This window comes from Tursiops truncatus, chromosome 9, assembly GCF_011762595.2.
Source record: "Tursiops truncatus isolate mTurTru1 chromosome 9, mTurTru1.mat.Y, whole genome shotgun sequence".
Taxonomy (NCBI): Eukaryota; Metazoa; Chordata; class Mammalia; order Artiodactyla; family Delphinidae; genus Tursiops; species Tursiops truncatus.
The window spans coordinates 104,134,038-104,151,741 of NC_047042.1; the positions used below are offsets into that span (position 1 = coordinate 104,134,038).

At 57.7% G+C, this 17,704-nt stretch overlaps 1 protein-coding gene across 4 annotated transcripts in view; it reads left to right on the forward strand.

The window, feature by feature from the left end:
* The window catches only part of DNAJB6 (DnaJ heat shock protein family (Hsp40) member B6), a 68,831-nt gene extending 53,375 nt beyond the window's left edge, over positions 1 to 15,456 (forward strand). For 2 of the 4 annotated variants that reach the window (XM_073810142.1, XM_073810143.1), the window contains one exon: positions 15,353 to 15,456. In XM_073810142.1, coding sequence (XP_073666243.1) covers positions 15,353 to 15,441 — 89 coding nt within the window. In that variant the 3' untranslated portion in view covers positions 15,442 to 15,456. Of the gene's footprint in view, positions 1 to 1,151; positions 2,350 to 15,352 lie in introns of those variants that run through there. The other 2 variants (XM_019930241.3, XM_033863560.2) reach the window with 1 other exon arrangement.
* Positions 15,457 to 17,704: the final 2,248 nt, after the last annotated feature.

Consider the following 17,704-nt stretch of genomic DNA (forward strand, 5'->3'; position numbering starts at 1 on the left):
TTATTGTGCAGGTAGCTGAGTCAGGCAGGAGGACGCTGGGCGTGAGGACCTCCAGGGCCCCTGCCACGACCCCCGTGTCAGGGCCACTTCCGTACAGCACGTGACCCGGATGGCTGTGCTGCTGGGAGAGCAGGCAGGACACAGGCCGCAGAGCCCTGGGGGCCGCGCCAGCCTCCACCCTCTGCGAGCGGATTCCCAGAGCGTTTGAGTCGGTGATGAGGCCGGGAGGCCCCGGCAGCCTCGTTCTGTTGGAGGCATATGTGTGTCCTCAGCTTCCCCCCCGCCCCACAGCGGGCATCGTGATCAGGTCCCGGTCGGCTGTCGGCGCCCACCTAACTGACCCCGGGCCCGGGCCACCCAGGGGTGGTGCTGTGTGGACACATGCGTGTTGTGAACAGACTGGGTCTGGGTTCCGTCTGGAGAGAGACCGTGTTCTAAAATGGCACCTGCCTCAATTTAAAATCTCGAGGATGCTTTCATGTGCTCTCCTCAGCAGGCTTAGGGGCCCACGTGCATGAGGTCGCAGGCCTGCCGTGACCCTGGCCTGGTTCTAGGCTGACGGTTCAGAACGATCCTTTGTTACCAAATTCAGCATCCCGCTCCGCCCACATCTGTGTGGACTAACGCAGCGCAAGGTCCTGAGCTGTGTTTGCAGAAATAACCTGGAGCTCTTCTGGCTCTTTGGACAAAATCTCAGGAGGGTGAGCAGGTCACACCCGCCTCTTTCTCCCCTGGCTTCGGGCAAGCACACAGCACAGGGGAAAAGGTTGGTGTGGGGCATTGGTTGAGCCCCGGACCCTGTAACAGCTGGGCTTCTCCCTGCAGAGAGGGCCCCGGGGAGGCCCATCCCCCGAGGCGGAGCCTGCCCTGCCTTGTCTCCAGGTGACCTGGGGCTGGGTCGTGGGGACAGATGATGGGCGGGCCCGCGGGGCTGGGATGCTGGTTGGATCGTGTTAGAGCTTTACATCCGCCAAGTTTGAAGTCCGTCCATGTTTTTGTTGAGCCTTAGATACGGAGCAGGTAGGAGTGAGGACACATAACTTTATCGCGAGGTTGGTTGGTTTTAACCGGGGGGATATCTAGAGACACGTTTGCCACTTGGTGGGGCCGCAGCTGCTCCTCTGCAGTGTTTCACACGCCTGTTTCCTTAGGATTCAAAGAAGGTGGCAAGAGGAAGAAGCAGAAGCAGAGAGAGGAGTTGAAGAAGAAGAAGTCGACCAAGGGCCGCCCGTAGACGGGCCGCAGTGGAGCAGCGGGCGGCCAGCCGAGGGGCTGCACACACGCGCTAGGTGCCGTACCTGCTTCTCCACCGCCCCGAGACCACACCTGCTCGGCGCTGGGGACGCTGGGGGCACACCGGTCAGGGCCCGGGGGGCGGGAGCATGGAGCCGCCGCACCGTCCCTGCTTCTCCAGCTCTGCGGCCGAGGCCACCCCTGCTTGCCTGGTGCGCACCTGCGGGGATGCTTGCAGCTTTGGCCGTGTGGCGCTCCCGACGGCGCGTGCATGCTCGCGACACGGCCTTCGCTCCTCCGCTGAGTGTATGAACCTAGACTCAAGCACAGGGCGACGTAGAGGTGACTCCTGACCCCGGGTGACCTTCTCTTCAGTTTCGGGGGAGCCAGACCTTCACTGTGACCTGGCCGCTCGAGGTGTGGAGCCCCCTCACGGTTATGGTTTGACTTCTAATCTTCTCGAATAGCCCGTCTTTCCTTGGATCCGTAGTTGTGTTGGCAGGGACACAGGAGTCTACAAAGTTCTGTTCAGTAGTAGCACCTCTGGCTTTTAGGTTAGGCTCAGGCTGGGGGGAAGCAGACGAGCCCCTCCCACATGCAGCTCGTGAGGTACTGAGCACGGGCGCTGAGCCGGGTACGGGCTCCAGCACTGGCTCCTTGAGAAGAATCGCTTCCCTTGGGCCGGGGTCTCCCAGCTTCCCGCAGCGACTCCTCCGCAGGATCGAGGCCCCCAGCCCCCTCCCCGCCTGCCGTCAGGGCCCCTCCTCTCACTCCTGCACCCGCCCGAGTCCCCTTTCCCTTTGCCCCCGGGCACCGAGGGCATCGTGAAAAGCTTGGATGGGGTTCTCAAACGCCAGCAGCTTTCACCCAGCAGTGCTGGGAGCCCGGGCACTGGGGGCATAGCTTTCATGGCCGAGCCGCGGGCTTGGGCGCCGGGAGCGAGTGTGGCGCGTGTGATTCTCGGGTGACTGTGCAGTTTGCTCCTTGTGCCTGCTTGTGGTGGAAGGTGGTGCGGACTCTGGTGTTGGATGCTTAGTGTGGACAATGTAACCATGAAAGCGTAACGGATTTTAAGTGCTACCCACGTAAATAAACTGTAAGCGTTATTGACTGACACTTGCCATCGTTTATAAACATCAGTTATTAGTAATTAAAAAGAAAAGCAGTTCTTCTCTGTCATTTCAGTTATGAGAGATCAAGTGATATTCTGGGGGCAAAAGTCGATTCTGAGATGCATTACCGTAGGGTGGAAATGTTGTTTTAAAGATGACGGTGCCACTGAATGTACGATGTATGAAACCAGCGGCCTTGCTGACACCATGGGAAGCACGGAGATGAGCCGGGCATTCCTCCAGACTCTGTCTTGGGTGAGGACAGTGTTCGCGTCCCGGGGCCGTGAAAGGAGGCTCCCTCCTAGACCTCGGAGCCTCTCCGAGTGGCGACCACCACGCACGACGCCCTGACATGGTTCAGCTGCTCTCAGCCCAGCTTCCCTGCTGTGGGGACCCAGGGGGAGGGCTGGCCCGACGCGAGGAAGGTTTCAGGTCCTCAAGGCCGGTCCCCCAGAATAGGACAGACACAGTGTCCGTGCCATGGGGCGGAGCCCCGGCGGTCATCAAGCTGCTGGGGACCGTCTTCACACAACCCTGCCCTGCAGGCTGCTCCTGAGTGAAGAGGGGAGGCCCCTGGAGGGGAGGCCCACAGGTGGGTCCCGCTTCGGAGGAGAGGGGAGAGGGGGCAGAGCCACACCAGCCCAGGGGTGGGCACGGAGCTTGTGGGGCCGGGCCACCTCTTCCCCCGTGCTAGGAGGGTTAAGGGCTGCAAAGCTCACGGAAGAAACGATCAATTTGAAATGCATACACTTTCATAGGACATGGCGTGTCCCGTCCCCAATCTGATGTGGGGCAGCATTGAACCAGGAAAATGCTGTGGAAACATTCACAGGGAAACTCTTTCAAACTCCCGTTTGGAGCCTTCAAAAAGTGGGGCGTATGACATCAATAATCACGCCTGATTCTTTTTTCTTTCACTTTTGCCAAAATGAGGTTTTATTTTGAAGGTCGTTTGACAGTAGGGAGACCCAGGATTCACCCGGCTCGGAATCCAGGTCACGTCTCTGCTCACGCCGGTGGTGCTGGTCACCCCTGGTTGCTTCCGCGGAGCTTCTGCACCAGAAACTGACCCTCCCCCGGCGCCGGCCCCTCCCTCCTTCACCATCTGAGTCTAACACCCAGAGGCCATCCTTTCGGGTCGTTTGCTCTGCAGTTGCCCACCTGGAGGACCCCTCCGGGCACACCCCTGTCTGCCGCGCCCTCTGGTCCTCACAGGTGTCCTGGGAGCCTGAGGATGGCCTGGGGCCCGAGTGGACGAGGACCGCTGGGGCTGGGGCTCTGCCCCTGCCACGCCGCCCCCTCCATCCGGCACGGAGCAGCCGGGCAGCTTCGAGCACCACACCGGAGGTGACGCGTGCGCACGAGAGGCAGCGTGCCCCCCTCCTCGCGGACAGAAGAGCCGACGGCACCGCTGAGCTGACGGAGGCCCGGCCGCGGGACGCGGGTGCCTGGGGTCGGGAGGGGCCGGGCAGGGCAGCTCCGCGGGCGGCCCTGGCTCCAGGTGGGCAGGAGGAAAGGGCGGCTGCGGAGCTGCGTCTGCCCAGGAGGGCGGGTGGAGGCCCACTTGGTCCTGCGGGTGGATGGGCCTTTCCCCCGCCTGGTGCGCAGAGATGAGACCGGGTTCTGGAGATTGCGGTGTGTTCTTGTCATCGCGCTGCCCCCTGGGGGCCCTCCCTTACCCGCGGCTGCTGCCTCGGCCCAAGGACGGTCCACCCGCCCTCGGCACCCTGCCACCTCACGGAAGAGCCCGGCTCGCTCGGGCCCCTGCAGAGCCCACTGTGCTGGCCGGGCCCGGGACCTGGGGACAGCCCCCCCCCGGGATTGCGGGCTGTCCAGGGGAGGTGGCCGGTGTTCTCAGCCGGGTGACTGCTGTGAGCTTCGGGGATGCCGCAGACGTGTCACCCCAGGTTGAGAGCAGGGGCCCGTGTCCCACGCAGAGGTCTGGGCTGCCGGCCCCCGCACAGAGGCCTTTTGCCCACACAGAGAGGGGCTGTCCCTTGGGACTCTTCCCCCACCCCCGGGAGCCGCTCCCGCTTGGGTTGAAGCCTGGAGCGTGCAGAAGATGCTCGGGACCCGCTGGCCTCCCCCTCACGAGGCCCCGGCCTTGGCCGACAGCTGGAGACCACGACAGCCCTGCCTTTATCGCGGAGACGGCGGAGAGGGGGGCGGCCTGGCCCGGGGACCCTCCCCGGCCACCAGCGTCCAGCCCCGTGCTTGGCAGGGAGGCTGCTGAGAACGCGTATTTTGAAGAAGTGAAGGGGTGACGAGGCTGAGGAGGGGGCGCCGGGCTCCCGGCCTTTGGAGGAGCAAAGTCACGGGAGGCTGCCGTGGCCCCGTTACCGCCTGTCCCCAGCTGTGCCGTGAGCTGCCTAAGATGCCATGTTTTTTAGTGCTGGTGAAATGCAGAGAACATGAAACGGACCATTTAAACCATTTGTCATTGCACAGCTCAGGGGCGTTCAGCAGTCGCACTGTTCTACCAGTATCACCACCACCATTTCCAGCACTTGATCTAATCTTCCCAGACTGTCCCCGCCCCCCCGTCCTTCCTCCTGTCTCTGGTTCGGTGGCTCCAGGACCTCGTGTGAGTGGGGTCACACGGGGTTTGTCCTCCTGTGACTGGCGTGTCTCGCCCAGCGTCCACGTTGCCGTGGGCGTCAGATTTCTCTGCTGAATCACATTCCGTGGTGGGTGACCACGGTCCCCGGAGGGGCGGACACTTGGGTCGCTGCCGCTGTGTTGCGTCCGGCCTGCGTCCTGATGTATAAGCAGCAGAGGGTCCGACCCTTCGGGGAACGTCCCATCCTCTGGCGAGGCGTGTGCTGTGTCAGCTCCCGCCCCGCACGGTGCGTGGCAGGGCTCTTCTGTTGTCTGGGGGTCGGGAGGCAGCAGGGGTGGACGGGCCCGTGGCGCGTCTCGGGTACCAGGCGAGCCCCAGGCTTGGCAGGAGCCCCAGACACAGGGCTCCTGACCGGGCGCAGCCGGCGGAGCCTTCGCTGCCGCTGGGGCTCGGGGCCTGCCCGGTGCCCGCTGCCTGCGCTCCGCTCCTCAGGCCGCCGCCTCCCAGTTTCGGGCGGTCCTCCACGGCAGGCCCCCGACTTCCTGCCCACCTGGAGCTGCTGATCAAGGCCGGGCAGGAAGGGCGTCCCGGGCCCGCAGCCAGGCGGCTTTGGGTGGACGTGTGGCACCAGGCCCCTTCCTGGGCCTGCCTCCCTGCCCCCTGCAGCTCGCGGGCCCCGTTGCCACTGACCACCCTCGGAGGCCCCCCTGGGTTTTCCATTCACTCTTGCCCGTGCCTGGGCCACCTGGGCACCTCCTCACACCTGCCGCATCCACCTGGCTCTCAGCTGAGTCTGTCTGGGGTGGGGGTGATGGGAGTGGACACCAAAGGCGCCCCAGTGTTGGGTGGCTGCAGGACAGGCCCTGGGGTGGGTGTTAAGGTCTCACCAGGCATGGTTACCGCCCGGGGCTGAGGCCCCCAGCCCAACTAGAGACCCACTCTTGGTAGAGGCCACGTGAGGGCAGAGGGGTAGTCCGACTTGGCACCTGCACCAGGCCGCTGCCTCGGACCCTGCTGCCGGGCGGGCGCCCAGCTTCTCAGGTTGAGCCCGACGCCGGGAATATTTGTCAGAAAATGGCTCAGTGTTTGTTTCATCCGAATTCCCGACTTCTTCCCCAGGAAGACGTGGAGTCGTTGACAAGCGGGTCCAGCAACTCTGACCGGAGCCCCGGGGCGGGGTCAGGTTGACGGGTGTGGATGGCTGGCGGGTGCCGGGGGCTGGGTCTGGAGGAGGCGCCGGCGCCGCGTGCCTCCCCGCCTGGCGCTGCCCCTGCCGCTGCGGCTCCCCGACGCGGGGCGGCGGACGCGGCTCATCAGGGCCTGTTGGCAGCCGCTGCGTCAGCGCATTCCTTGCCTCTGTCTCTGGGGTTTTCATAGGTTTCGCTTGATCAACAGCATTCATTCTTAGTGGATAAACAGAATGCAGTTTTGTGGCTTAGAAATTATTGTGTCTCTGGCCAAGTAGCCGTTTAAACAGTGACTGGGTGGCCCTGGGAGACCAGGACGATGAATCTGCCCGTTCCTGAGAAAGCCGACGTCGTGCGTGGGTGTCGGCCAGGCGTCTGGGTCTGGAGTGAAGGCAGGCCTGGCAGAAATCCTGGCAGGAGAAGGCGGGGCTGCGGGAAGCGACGAGTCCCTCCGTCCACCGGCCAGGCCTCCGAAACACTGCCCGTCCCTGGGCCGGCACTCCCCAGGCCGCTGCCTCTTTCCTTGTTCTCCCTTGAACCCAGGTCGGGGTCCAGGGCTGGCGCTGCAATGCCCCCCGGGATGGGACACCCAGGTGCTCTGGACTGCTGGTCGTCAGGTGCCTGGCTGTGTCCCTGTCCTTTTACAAGGAGACCACAGGCTCCAGGATGTCAGATATGGTCCCTGATGTCCACAGAGAGAGGAGAGGTGGGCTCTGAGCGATGTCTGTCCGACGTGAGGTTTCTATGCCCCGACCCACCAGGTCACGCTCAGCCAGGGCCAGAGGTGTTCCGTGCAAAGCCGGGCCAGCTCGCCTGCCTTCAGGGTGGCTGGGGGCACAGTCTCCCCGAAGCGTCGGCACCTCTTTACGATTCCCTTCCGGGCGGGAGCGGTCCTGGGGGCCTTGAGCCACCTGCCCTGCCTGGGATGCTGCCCACCGGGCCTCCCCACTGGGCGACGCCCGGACAGGCGGCCTGGGCCTCATCAACCCAGCCCGGGTGCTTTGAGGGTGAAAAGGGCTCAGGACTAACTTCGCCAGGGTGTCGGGGGTGTGTGCTTGGTTCCAGGCGCCTCACGCGCCGGTTGCCAGGGAGCTGGGCATCCTGAGTTCTATTCGGCTTTTGCGCCTCACGCGCCGGTTGCCAGGGAGCTGGGCATCCTGAGTTCTATTCGGCTTTTATGGTTTTAACTTGGTGGCAGGGAGATGTTCCTACGGAAAAGCAGCGAGATTTGACAGTCGTGTGTGGGGGTGTGATTTGCAGACCATTTTAAAGTAAATCAAACACTTTGTTCTTAAATACTTCATAGGCATCTCCAAAAATACCATTCTTTGCACAACCTCAATACCATTATCACACCTCAGAAAATTAACAGTAATTCCCCAATGCCACCAAACTCCCAGTCATTTTCAAAATGATTTTTATAATGTTTTAAAATCATGCTTCACTCAAGACCACATCCTCCTTTGTGGTTATGTCGCCTAACTGTGCATTCTTACCTTGTATGACGAGAAGTCTCCGTCACGTGCAGTGTGCATTTGAATGGACAGAGTACATGGCACCTGTCGGTCTGTCTGGTCCAGATCCTCCCTTCAAAGCCTGGCATCCTCTCCTTTTGCCTCTGAGTGTCCACCGCGGTCTCCCTCTGTGCTCTCAGCTGCAATTCTATGAATGCGGATTTTCCCAACCCCACTCTGGGACCCTGAAGTGCAGTTTGCACAGAAAAGGCCTGATAAATGTGGTGCCCTTTCCCTACTTTCCAGTTCTCAGAATAATGCTTGTTTTCCGACTCCCTCCTCGGACACCCAAGGTGACCAGTTACTTGCTCTTTTTAGTCTCAGATATCTGTCTTGTGTTTTGTCCGTTGAAGCCACGTCCCAGGGCGCTCTGGGTGATTGTGAGGGATGTGTGCCTTTAACCAAGGGTCATCCCAGGACTCAGAGTAACTCTGGGGTGCTGGGCTAGGCCTGGTGTGTGTGTGTGAGTGACAGAGACAGAGACTGAGGCCGAGATGCCGCAGGAAGCTCTGGCCTGTGGACTGCGTTCCTCAGGAGGGCACCGTGGTCCCCCGCAGAGACGGCAGAGGGCTGGGGTGCTGTGCTGGGAGAGGGAGGTCCATTTGTCATCAGGGCCCTGAGATGTTAAAATCCTTTGGGAAAAGCTCACAGGGCTGAACGGATGGGATGAGAAGACAACACGGCCTCTCCCGTGGCCCAGAGTAGCCCAGGTGGGAGGAATTGCAGGCCTAGCTTCCAGTGACCAGCAGAGGCCGGGCCCAAGGCTGCCCTTCTTCCGTCCTGGGCCGGCTTCTGCCACCAGCTCCTTCCAGATTCCCACGGCCGTTGGTCGTGGAGGAGAGGCCACCAATGGTGATTGGTCCACCCACCCCCCATCATCCATCCACCCACCCACCCCCATCATCCATCCTTCCATCATCCTTCCACCCACCATCCATCCTTCCATCATCCTTCCATCATTCATCCGTCATCCATCCATCCATCATCCTTCCATCATCCTTCCATCATCCATCCATCCATCCACCCATCATCCTTCCATCCATCATCCTTCCACCCATCATCCTTCCATCCATCATCCTTCCACCATCCGTCCGTCATCCTTCCGTCATCCACCCATCATCCTTCCATCCATCATCCTTCCACCATCCGTCCATCATCCTTCCGTCATCCACCCATCATCCTTCCATCCATCCATCCATCCATCATCCTTCCATCATCCTTCCATCCATCATCCTTCCATCATCCATCCATCTATCCACCCATCATCCTTCCCTCATCCTTCCATCCATCATCCTTCCATCCGTCCATCCGTCATCCATCCATCATCCTTCCACCCACCATCCATCCAGGGCATACCAGTCAGGCGTCTGGCGTGTGCAGGCTTGTTGGGGGCACAGCTGTGCGAGCTGCAGCCTGCCCTGCAGATGGGACCACATGCACTGTGCACAGGTAGGAGGAGTCACCCCCAGTCCTGCCTTCTCAGGCCCCATCCCGGCAGGGGGCTCAGACAGTGCAAGAGGAGCTCCGAGGAGGGGCATCTGCTGCGGGGGGATGGTCCCGGTGAGGAGAACTCGTGGGAAGGAGGGTCTGGGCCGAGTAGGGCGGGGAGCAGTGGGCTGGAGGAGCCAGGTCGGGGCAGCTTCCAGGACAACAGAGTCTGGGCTGGGCGCTGAGTCCAGCAGAGCAGGCCTGGCCTGAACACGGCCGTCCGGAGGAGAGGGCGCCGGGCTGGCTTCTGCCGCCTGCCTAGGCCCAGGCGCCCTGCCGATGGGCCGCGATGGACCTGCCCTGAGGACCACGTCCGCCCATGGTGGGCAGGGAGGCTCGCCCCATGAAAGCCCTTCCCAACGTCAGAGCAGGTCCTTTGAGCTCAGGCCTGACCTTGGACCACGGAAGCAGCAGGAACCAGGTCTGGGGATGGGTGGGGGGCGACAGGGTGACTTCCCAGGTGCCCGCTCGCTCTTGCAGGAAGTGGCCGCCGCTTCAGGACTGGCGCCATCTGTGTCTCCTGGCAGCCTTGAAGTTGCCACCTGTCACCTGGCAGCTCACCCCTGGCTCCAGGTGCGGGTCCTGCCCCCAGCCGCCTCTCCTCGGCCGTCATCCCTGGACGCTGTGAGAGGTGCCCTCTCCCCACCGTCTCGTCCACCCTCGAGCGGCCCCGAGCAGGCCTGGAGGACGCGTGCACAGGAGAGGAGTCCAGAGGGAGAACGGGGGTGTGGGGCAGCACCGAGGACGCCCGCCGGGCAGAGCAGCCCGGGCACAGGACCAGTCAGGCCACGAGCATCCTGTGGCCCATGGCCACAGCTGACTGCCCGGCCCCGCCGCCCAACTCCTGGAGACCCCACGTCCCGGCAAGGGGGTCCACGTCCTAGCCTGGAAACTGTGAGGAAATCGAGTCTTTGCAGACGCCGTATATCTAGCTAAGGACCTGGTCTGGCGGGCTAGGGTGGCCCCAGTGCAGGGGTTGGCGTCCTCTAAGACAGGGAGGATGCCTGAGGCTCAGACATGCTGGGAGGAGCCGGGCGGGAGCTGGGGGCATGGCCGCCACAGCCTGGGTCACACCCCGGCCCCATCCGTACATCAGTCCATCCATCCATCCATCCATCGCCTGTGGGCACTGCCCTGGGAGATTCAGCTTAGGATGCGGTTTCTGTGATGTAGCACTTCAGCATCTCAACTTAAAAAACCCACATCAAGTATTTTCTGAAGATTCCCGTGTGTCTGTGCAGTTTGGAGCGAATTTTTCCTTATCCAGGGTCTTCAAGGAGAAAGGTCCGCGTGGCAAGATGGCCTTGTATGGTGCAATATTTTCTGTGGCCACAGGAGGGCGACTCCATAAAGGAAAACAGGACTGTGGGCAGGAGCCCCACCTCTGCCCCCTCCCACATGCACCTGCACACGCCTGCACACACACACATACGCATACCTGCACACACGTGCACACAGGCACACATGGTAGAGTAAATCGGTCGTCCTTAGCCTTTAATAATGTTGAAAATAAGGCTAAAGTGAGTTGGAGGGGGAGGGGACCAGAGTGGTTTCCTCTCCTCGGTGGAATAAAATAGCCTTACTGGAGAGCTGGAAGCTTTTCTTGTTCAACATTTACCATCTAGTCTCATCATGTTATAAATAACACGTCAAAGGATTCACAAGAACACAACTTTCAAAGATAAAATTAGGCTCTACCAATAGCTCCAGATTTTTTCCTACACTCACACCCCAAGAACATTTCTACATCTTTCACTCAGATAACATCTGACAAACGGTGATTTGTAGTTTCCTGGGATAATAGAGAAAAATAAAATCTGTTGTTAATATTTCTAGCACCTTCTGGCTAAAATAATCTCATGACCTGCTGAAGCCTGCACTGGTCCCCCACTAGTAGGTGATGGGGAGGAAACGTCAAGCCTGCCCAAACTTGCACCAGAGCCCCGCCATCCCGGCTGCCTGGGAGCAAATGGGAGGCATTGCATCTCTGCCCTTGAAAAAAACCCGTCTGGGAATTTAAAAAAAAATTTTATTGGAGTATGGTTGCCTTTACAATATTGTTAGTTTCTGCTGTACAGCAAAATGAATCAGCTATACGTATACATATGTCCCCTCTTTTTTGGATTTTCTTCCCATTTAGGTCACCACAGAGTACTGAGTAGAGTTCCCTGAGCTATGCAGTAGGTTCTCATTAGTTATCTATTTTATACATAATATATACGTACATAGTGTATATATGTCAATCCCAATCTCCCAGTTCATCCCACCCCCCTTCCCACTTGGTATCCATACGTTTGTTCTCTTTGTTTGTGTCTCTTTCTGCTTTGTGAATAAGATCGTTTATCCAATTTTTTCAGATTCCACATATATGTGTTCATATACGATATTTGTTTTTCTCTTTCTGACTTGCTTCACTCTGTATGACAGTCTCTAGATCCATCCATGCCTCTACAAATGACCCACTTTTGTTCCTTTTTATGGCTGAGTAATATTCCATTGTATATATGTGCCACATCTTCTTTATCCATTCATCTGTCGATGGACACTTAGGTTGCTTCCATGTCCTGGCTATTGTAAATAGTGCTGCAATGCACATTGGGGTGCGTGTGTCTTTCTGAATTATGGTTTTCTCAGGGTATATGCCCAGTAGTGGGATTGCTGGGTCCTATGGTAGTTCTATTGTTAGTTTTTTAAGGAACCTCCATACTGTTCTCCACAGTGGCTGTATCAATTTACATTCCCACCAACAGTGCAGGAGGGTTCCCTTTTCTCCACGCCCTCTGCAGCATTTATTGTTCGTAGATTTTTTTGATGGTGGAGAATTGTTTTTGAAGCTCTTGGTGCGAACATGCAGCTGTTTCATTAATCCTGACTTTTACAATGAGTCATTTCTCCAAGGTGTGGTTTAACTTTCTAATAACTAGTGGAAGTCTTCCTGTCCCCTAAGTGTGATGTGACACTTTGTGACGTCAAAGAGGGTGACATCTAGTGTCCCCCGTCCTCTACTCCCTACCAGACTGTTACTGAAACCGAGGTGAAACACAAGCTGACGGAAGAAATAAAACAAAGGGGAAGAAGACAGCGGCCAAACCCGAGCTGCCCCAATCCTAATAACACCCACGAGAAGTCATCGCCCCTCCCCGTCGGTCCCCATTTAAAACGCACAGGGGCGAACTTGAAATACGTGCGGTGCTCTGACATGCCTGCCGCAGCCTCTTCCTCCAAATGACCCCTCTCATCCAACCTCGGACCTAAGAAAACCTCCGGGGTCACCAGCCAGTCTAGGAAACGACATCCTCCTAATGGACTGGCTTCCATTCTGATGCAAAAGTCAGTTGATTTCTGTGACTCCTTCGTGAACTTCAGTCTTAGGTGTAAAGGGGTTATGGTTTGCGTTGGAAGGACAGCGTATGACAGTAAGCGTGGGGTTTCAAGTGTCCTTCCGTGTAGTTGTAAAAACCTCGGGTCAGTCGGGGGCTGGGAGACTTTACTGCCACCACACCCCAGCTGAGGCTCCAATCAGATATTGAGAGGGCGGCTGTGACAGTCACACTGCCCTGTCGCCCAGATTTAGGAACTAGGAAATACAGGCATGGTCTCGAAAAATTCATCTCTCCACCCCTTTTATGTGCCCGTAAATCTACTTCCTTTTCATTTTTAGCTGCATTGACAAATGCTTCGCTGTAAGTGCAAGCTTCTTGGGAGAATATAAATATTATTAGATCTGCCTTTCCTTAGAGCCAGACAACCAATTTCATTTCAGAGTAAGAGGCTGCCTGCACGTTTCTGGAATTCTACTTTTTATATACAATCTCTACCGCTTACGTATTTTTAATGCAGTGTCCGTTGTCAGGTCAGAATAACAGGACCGACCCGGTGCTGATGACTCTGTGGAAGTGAGTTTCCTCGCGTGTGGGTCTAACCTTGGGCTGTGCTGTGGATTTGCCGGAACTGACATTATGATCTCCTCAGCACCGTTTATATTTATCACAGCCAGTTTAGAAAGAGTTGGAATTAATTAGGGAATGTTTCAAATGTCAAATCGTTAAATGAAACTGTAAAAAGTAAATTGTGGTCTTTGGCAAGCAAGTATTTCATAAAATAAGATCCCTGGAATGAAACGGCCATTGCTCTGAAATATATGGTTTTTATTACCACTTTTAGGGACGCGGATCAACAATCCAAGAGTTTTAGCTCTGATACGAAGAGTGATGTATTATAACTGCGACAGGAAGTCATGGGGTTTGATGTCTAAGACATCACCAGAGACTCGAGGACGTATTCAATCAAAACGTGGCGTAGTTAGGGGTGTGTGTGCGTGGGGGGGCACCTGCCGGTTGTTCTTTGCATTTTAAAAGTCATTTACAAAGCGCTCAGAATGATAGATAACGTAGAAAATATTGGCAGCTGAAGTTAACAAATACAGGAATCTTCTTTGAAATAATGATCAGGCTGCTGGGAGGTGACCTGGGGCGTCCAGCAGGAGGGACGCTGCCTGTACACCGGCTGCCTCGCCTTTGTCACATGCCATCTGTGGTGACTAATGAGGACCACGGGTACCAACAACTTCAGAAATTCCCCCAAACTGAGAATCTTGTCTCCTTCCTAAATGTGGTTCTGATGACACAGAAACAGTTTCTGTTTCGATGCGTTGATGTTACTCACAGCGAACAAGCTGTGACAAGTAAGTCTGTCGGGGAGCACTCCTGATTTTTCTCTTTTTTCTGGTGGTTTTTGTTGAAAACGCTTTTTTTCAGCGTGGAAGGAGCTGGTAAGGAGGTATGAACAGCCAGCATCTGTGAAAGCTGCTCTTGAAGCCGGGAGCCAGGACGTGAATGTTTGCTGGGTGGTGCACACGGTCTGGGGGCGGCAGGGGCCCCGAGGCTTTTCACAAAAATGCTGACAGACGAGGCTGAAGCCAAGAAACCCTCCTCACGGTCAGAGGGAGAACTTCTGTCCCTGGGGGACAGCGTGCAGACTTCTACGTGGAGACCGTAAAGCCCTGGTGTGCAGTCATGTCTGTGATCAAATCCGTCTGGTTGGTCCGAGCCGACGGCCGCAGCTGAAATCAGTCCACTTTCTTTCTTTTTTAAAATTATATATTTATTTATTTATTTTGGGCTGCGTTGGGTCTTCGTTGCTGCGCGTGGGCTTTCTCTAGTTGCAGCAAGAACGGGCTACTCTTCGTTGCGGTGCGCGGGCTTCTCTTGTGGAGCACGGGCTCTAGGCGCGCGGGCTTCAGTAGTTGTGGCACGTGGTCTCTAGAGCGCAGGCTCAGTAGTTGTGGCGCACGGGCCTAGTTGCTCCCCGGCATGTGGGACCTTCCCTGACCAGGGCTCGAACCCGCATCCCCTGCATCGGCAGGCGGATTCTTAACCACTGCGCCACCGGGGAAGCCCTCAGTCCACTTTCATGTACGAAGTTCTCACGCTCCTCGGGGGTCAACCCGACACTGGCCTTTGGCTGCGTGAAGCGGGCAGGTGGGGGAAGCGCACTGCAGACAGCACGCCGTTGCCATAGGGAGCCGTGGTCCGGCGCGGTCACTGCTGGGTGCTTCCGGAGGCTCCTCTCTGAGATGGAGCAGCAGGAAGCCCTGGGTTTCCCGCGGCGTCTCTCGCTGCGCTGCTGCCTGGACGAGAGGCGCCCACAGCCCCTGCCGGTCCCAGCCCGTGTCCGCGTGTCTCATGCGCGCACACGCAGTCACGCGTGTCACACATGCAGACGTGCTGCCCTCAAGGCCGCCACCTTGGGAGAGGATGTTTACCTGGTGATGCACCAGGAAAAATGCTGTGGGATGGCATGGGGGGTCTCTGTGCTTTGCTGAGAGTGTTTGGTCCTGGGAACAGCCAGGAGCTCATCAGGGGAGCCTGGTGCGTGGAGGGGAGGGTGCGGCAGGATCGTGTCTGGGAAGTGGCCGGGGAGTCACGTCCGGATGAGCTGTTGATGCCGTGGGCGCTCAGTGGGGGGACCCGTGATGGGGAAGCAGAGATCTGACCCGACCTGATCAGCCATGACACTGGCTTCTGCAAGACGGTCCCTGAAGTAGGAGCCCACAAGTGCCTTGTGTCCCGTGTCCACCATCCGCCACGAGGGCCACTTGTGCAGGAGAGCACATCCTGGTGAACACCAACAGGTGTCAGATGTTCACCTGATGTGTCACAGTCGTGGCTCAAAAGTTCAGCCACACGCGTGTGCGTGCACACACACACACACCTGTGCTCTCACTCCTGGTGACTCTGAATCTTCTCCCTTCTGCAGGGTCTGGAGCAGCACTGCCCACCGGGGAGCCCCCGTCACAGCATCCTGTCTGGAGACCAGCTCAGCTTCACTCGTCCCAACCTTCCTGAGTCCTCATTTACCTTCACAGACGGTCCGGGCCAAAGACAGGTGAGAAGAGCCCCCGGCAGGGCCCCCCGGGGGAAGTGACTGCAGGGCTGGACGCTGGCCAGGCCTCCAGACCCTGGTGGGGGGGGACAGGTGGGCTGCCATGGCCAGCGTCCAGCGCCCTGGGTGCCCCAGGCTCACGGCAGCTGGGAAACCAGGTGGCCGCTGGCTGGCCTTGGAGTGGGACCTGGCCCAGGGGTTTAAAGCCCTTTTCATGGAGGAGCGATACCCACTCCAGAAGCACCCTCGGCAAGGGTGTTATGGTGACTTTTCACGCCCGCACAGCCAGCACATGGCCACCCTGCCCAGCTCCCGTGGGACTGCCTTCCTGACACCTGCCCCTGTCCTTTGCTGCGTGAAGCTCGCGCTCACACCCACACGTGTGCCCCTCGCAGGCCGGGGGTGAGGGGTCGGGGCTCAGCTGGGCCCCCGGGCGCGTGGAGTCTAGGGCTCCAGGAGGATGCGAGGCTGTGGCTGGCCCTGTCCCGCAGCCCCAGGACAGGTGTCCCACTTTGCCCCCAGAGGCCACCCAGTTCCTCCTAGTGCTTCCCCACGGCCCCTGGCAAGCTGGCCTCGACCTCCCAGCCTCTACCCCTGCCCCCCCCACCCCAGCCCGAGGAGGCCGTTGGCCTTCCAGGGGAGCGTCCGCGGCCCCTCCCGCCCGCAGAGCAGAGGCCCTTGGCCTGGGGTCCGCAGGCTCCAGCGCTCAGTGGTAGATGTCCCTGGGGGCGTTATTCCGTCACAACCGCTATGTCCCCGTGTTCGCTCACTGCCAGTGGGTGCTGCACACGTTCCCAAGCGTCACTTGGTGGAGACGGGACTCCTGCCGGGCGCCGGCCATCACCTGGGGGTGGGCGGCCCGTCTTCCGTCCTGGGCAGTCACTTCAGTGGGGAAGCACGGGGCCTGGAGCAGCCGGACAGGTTGGGGAGAGGGGGGCGGAGGGGCGGGGGGCCAGGCCCGCGGCCGCAGCCGGGTTCCTGAGGGACCCACGTGCAGCCTTCGTCAGCTGCCTGGGGGCAGCCCTGCACTCTCCTTCTGCCACTTTGGAAAGTGTAATGTGGGGGGGAGAGAGAGGAAGACGGAGGTGGTGGGGAGAGAGTGAGGGGGGCAGAGAGGGGCTGACTACAGGACCCGAGGCTGGGCTTGGTGGGTCAGGTGGCTGGGAAGAAGCCTCTGCACCCCTCTTTGCTCATGAACTGTGGATGCCACCAAGGGGGCACCCAGCGCCCTGGGAACGGATGCGCCCTTGCAATGGAATCGTTTTCTTAATTTCATTTTCAGACTGCTCATTGCAGTCGTGCAGAAATACAACTGATTTTTGCATATTGATCTTGTATCCTACAACCTCAGTGAGCTCATTCATTAGTTGTAATACTTTTTGAGTGATTCCTTAGGGTTTTCTATGTTCAAGATTATGTCATTTGCAAATAGAGTTTTATTTCTTCCTTTCCAGTTTGGATGCCTCTTATTTCTTTTCTTGTCATATTGCCCTGTCCTGACCCTCCAGCAGGACATTCAGTAGTGGCGGTGAGAGCAGACTCCCATGTCTCGTCCTGATCTTAGGAGGGGAGCCTGCAGCCTTTCACCACGTGTGATTATCAGCTGTGGGTTTTTTCTAGATGCCCTTTATCAAGTGGAGGAAGTTCCCTTGCATTCCTAGTTGTTTTTTGTTTTTTTGAGTATTTTTATCGTGAAAGGGTGTTGGTTTTTGTCAAATGCTTTTTCAGTAAATAAGATGATCATGTGATTTTTGTTTTTAATTCTGTTCTTCTGTTGTGTTACATTGATTGATTTTCGGATGTTACACCAATCCTGTGTTCCTGGGATAAACTCCACGTGCTCATGGGATGTTCCTGGGATAAACTGCACGTGCTCATGGGATACGATTCTTTTTCTATGTTGGTGGACGTGGTTTCTAGTACTTTGTTGAGGACTTTGTTGTCCATATTCAGAAGAGATATTGACTTGTAGTTTTCTCGTGATATCTTTGTCTGGTTTTGGTATCAGGGTAATACTGACTCCATAAAATGAGGCGTATTCATGAAATAAGTCTCCCAGTCTGTGAAGTGTCTAGAATTTTGCTGGGGGGTCGACATGAAGTGTGCAGGCCCTAGAATCTTCAAGCCAGCTTTTTGGCTTTGAGTTTCCATTTGCAGATTAGCTCTGTCACCTTGCGAAGACTTCCAGAGTGAATTTAGACTGAAATATTAGGACTTTGACCGTTG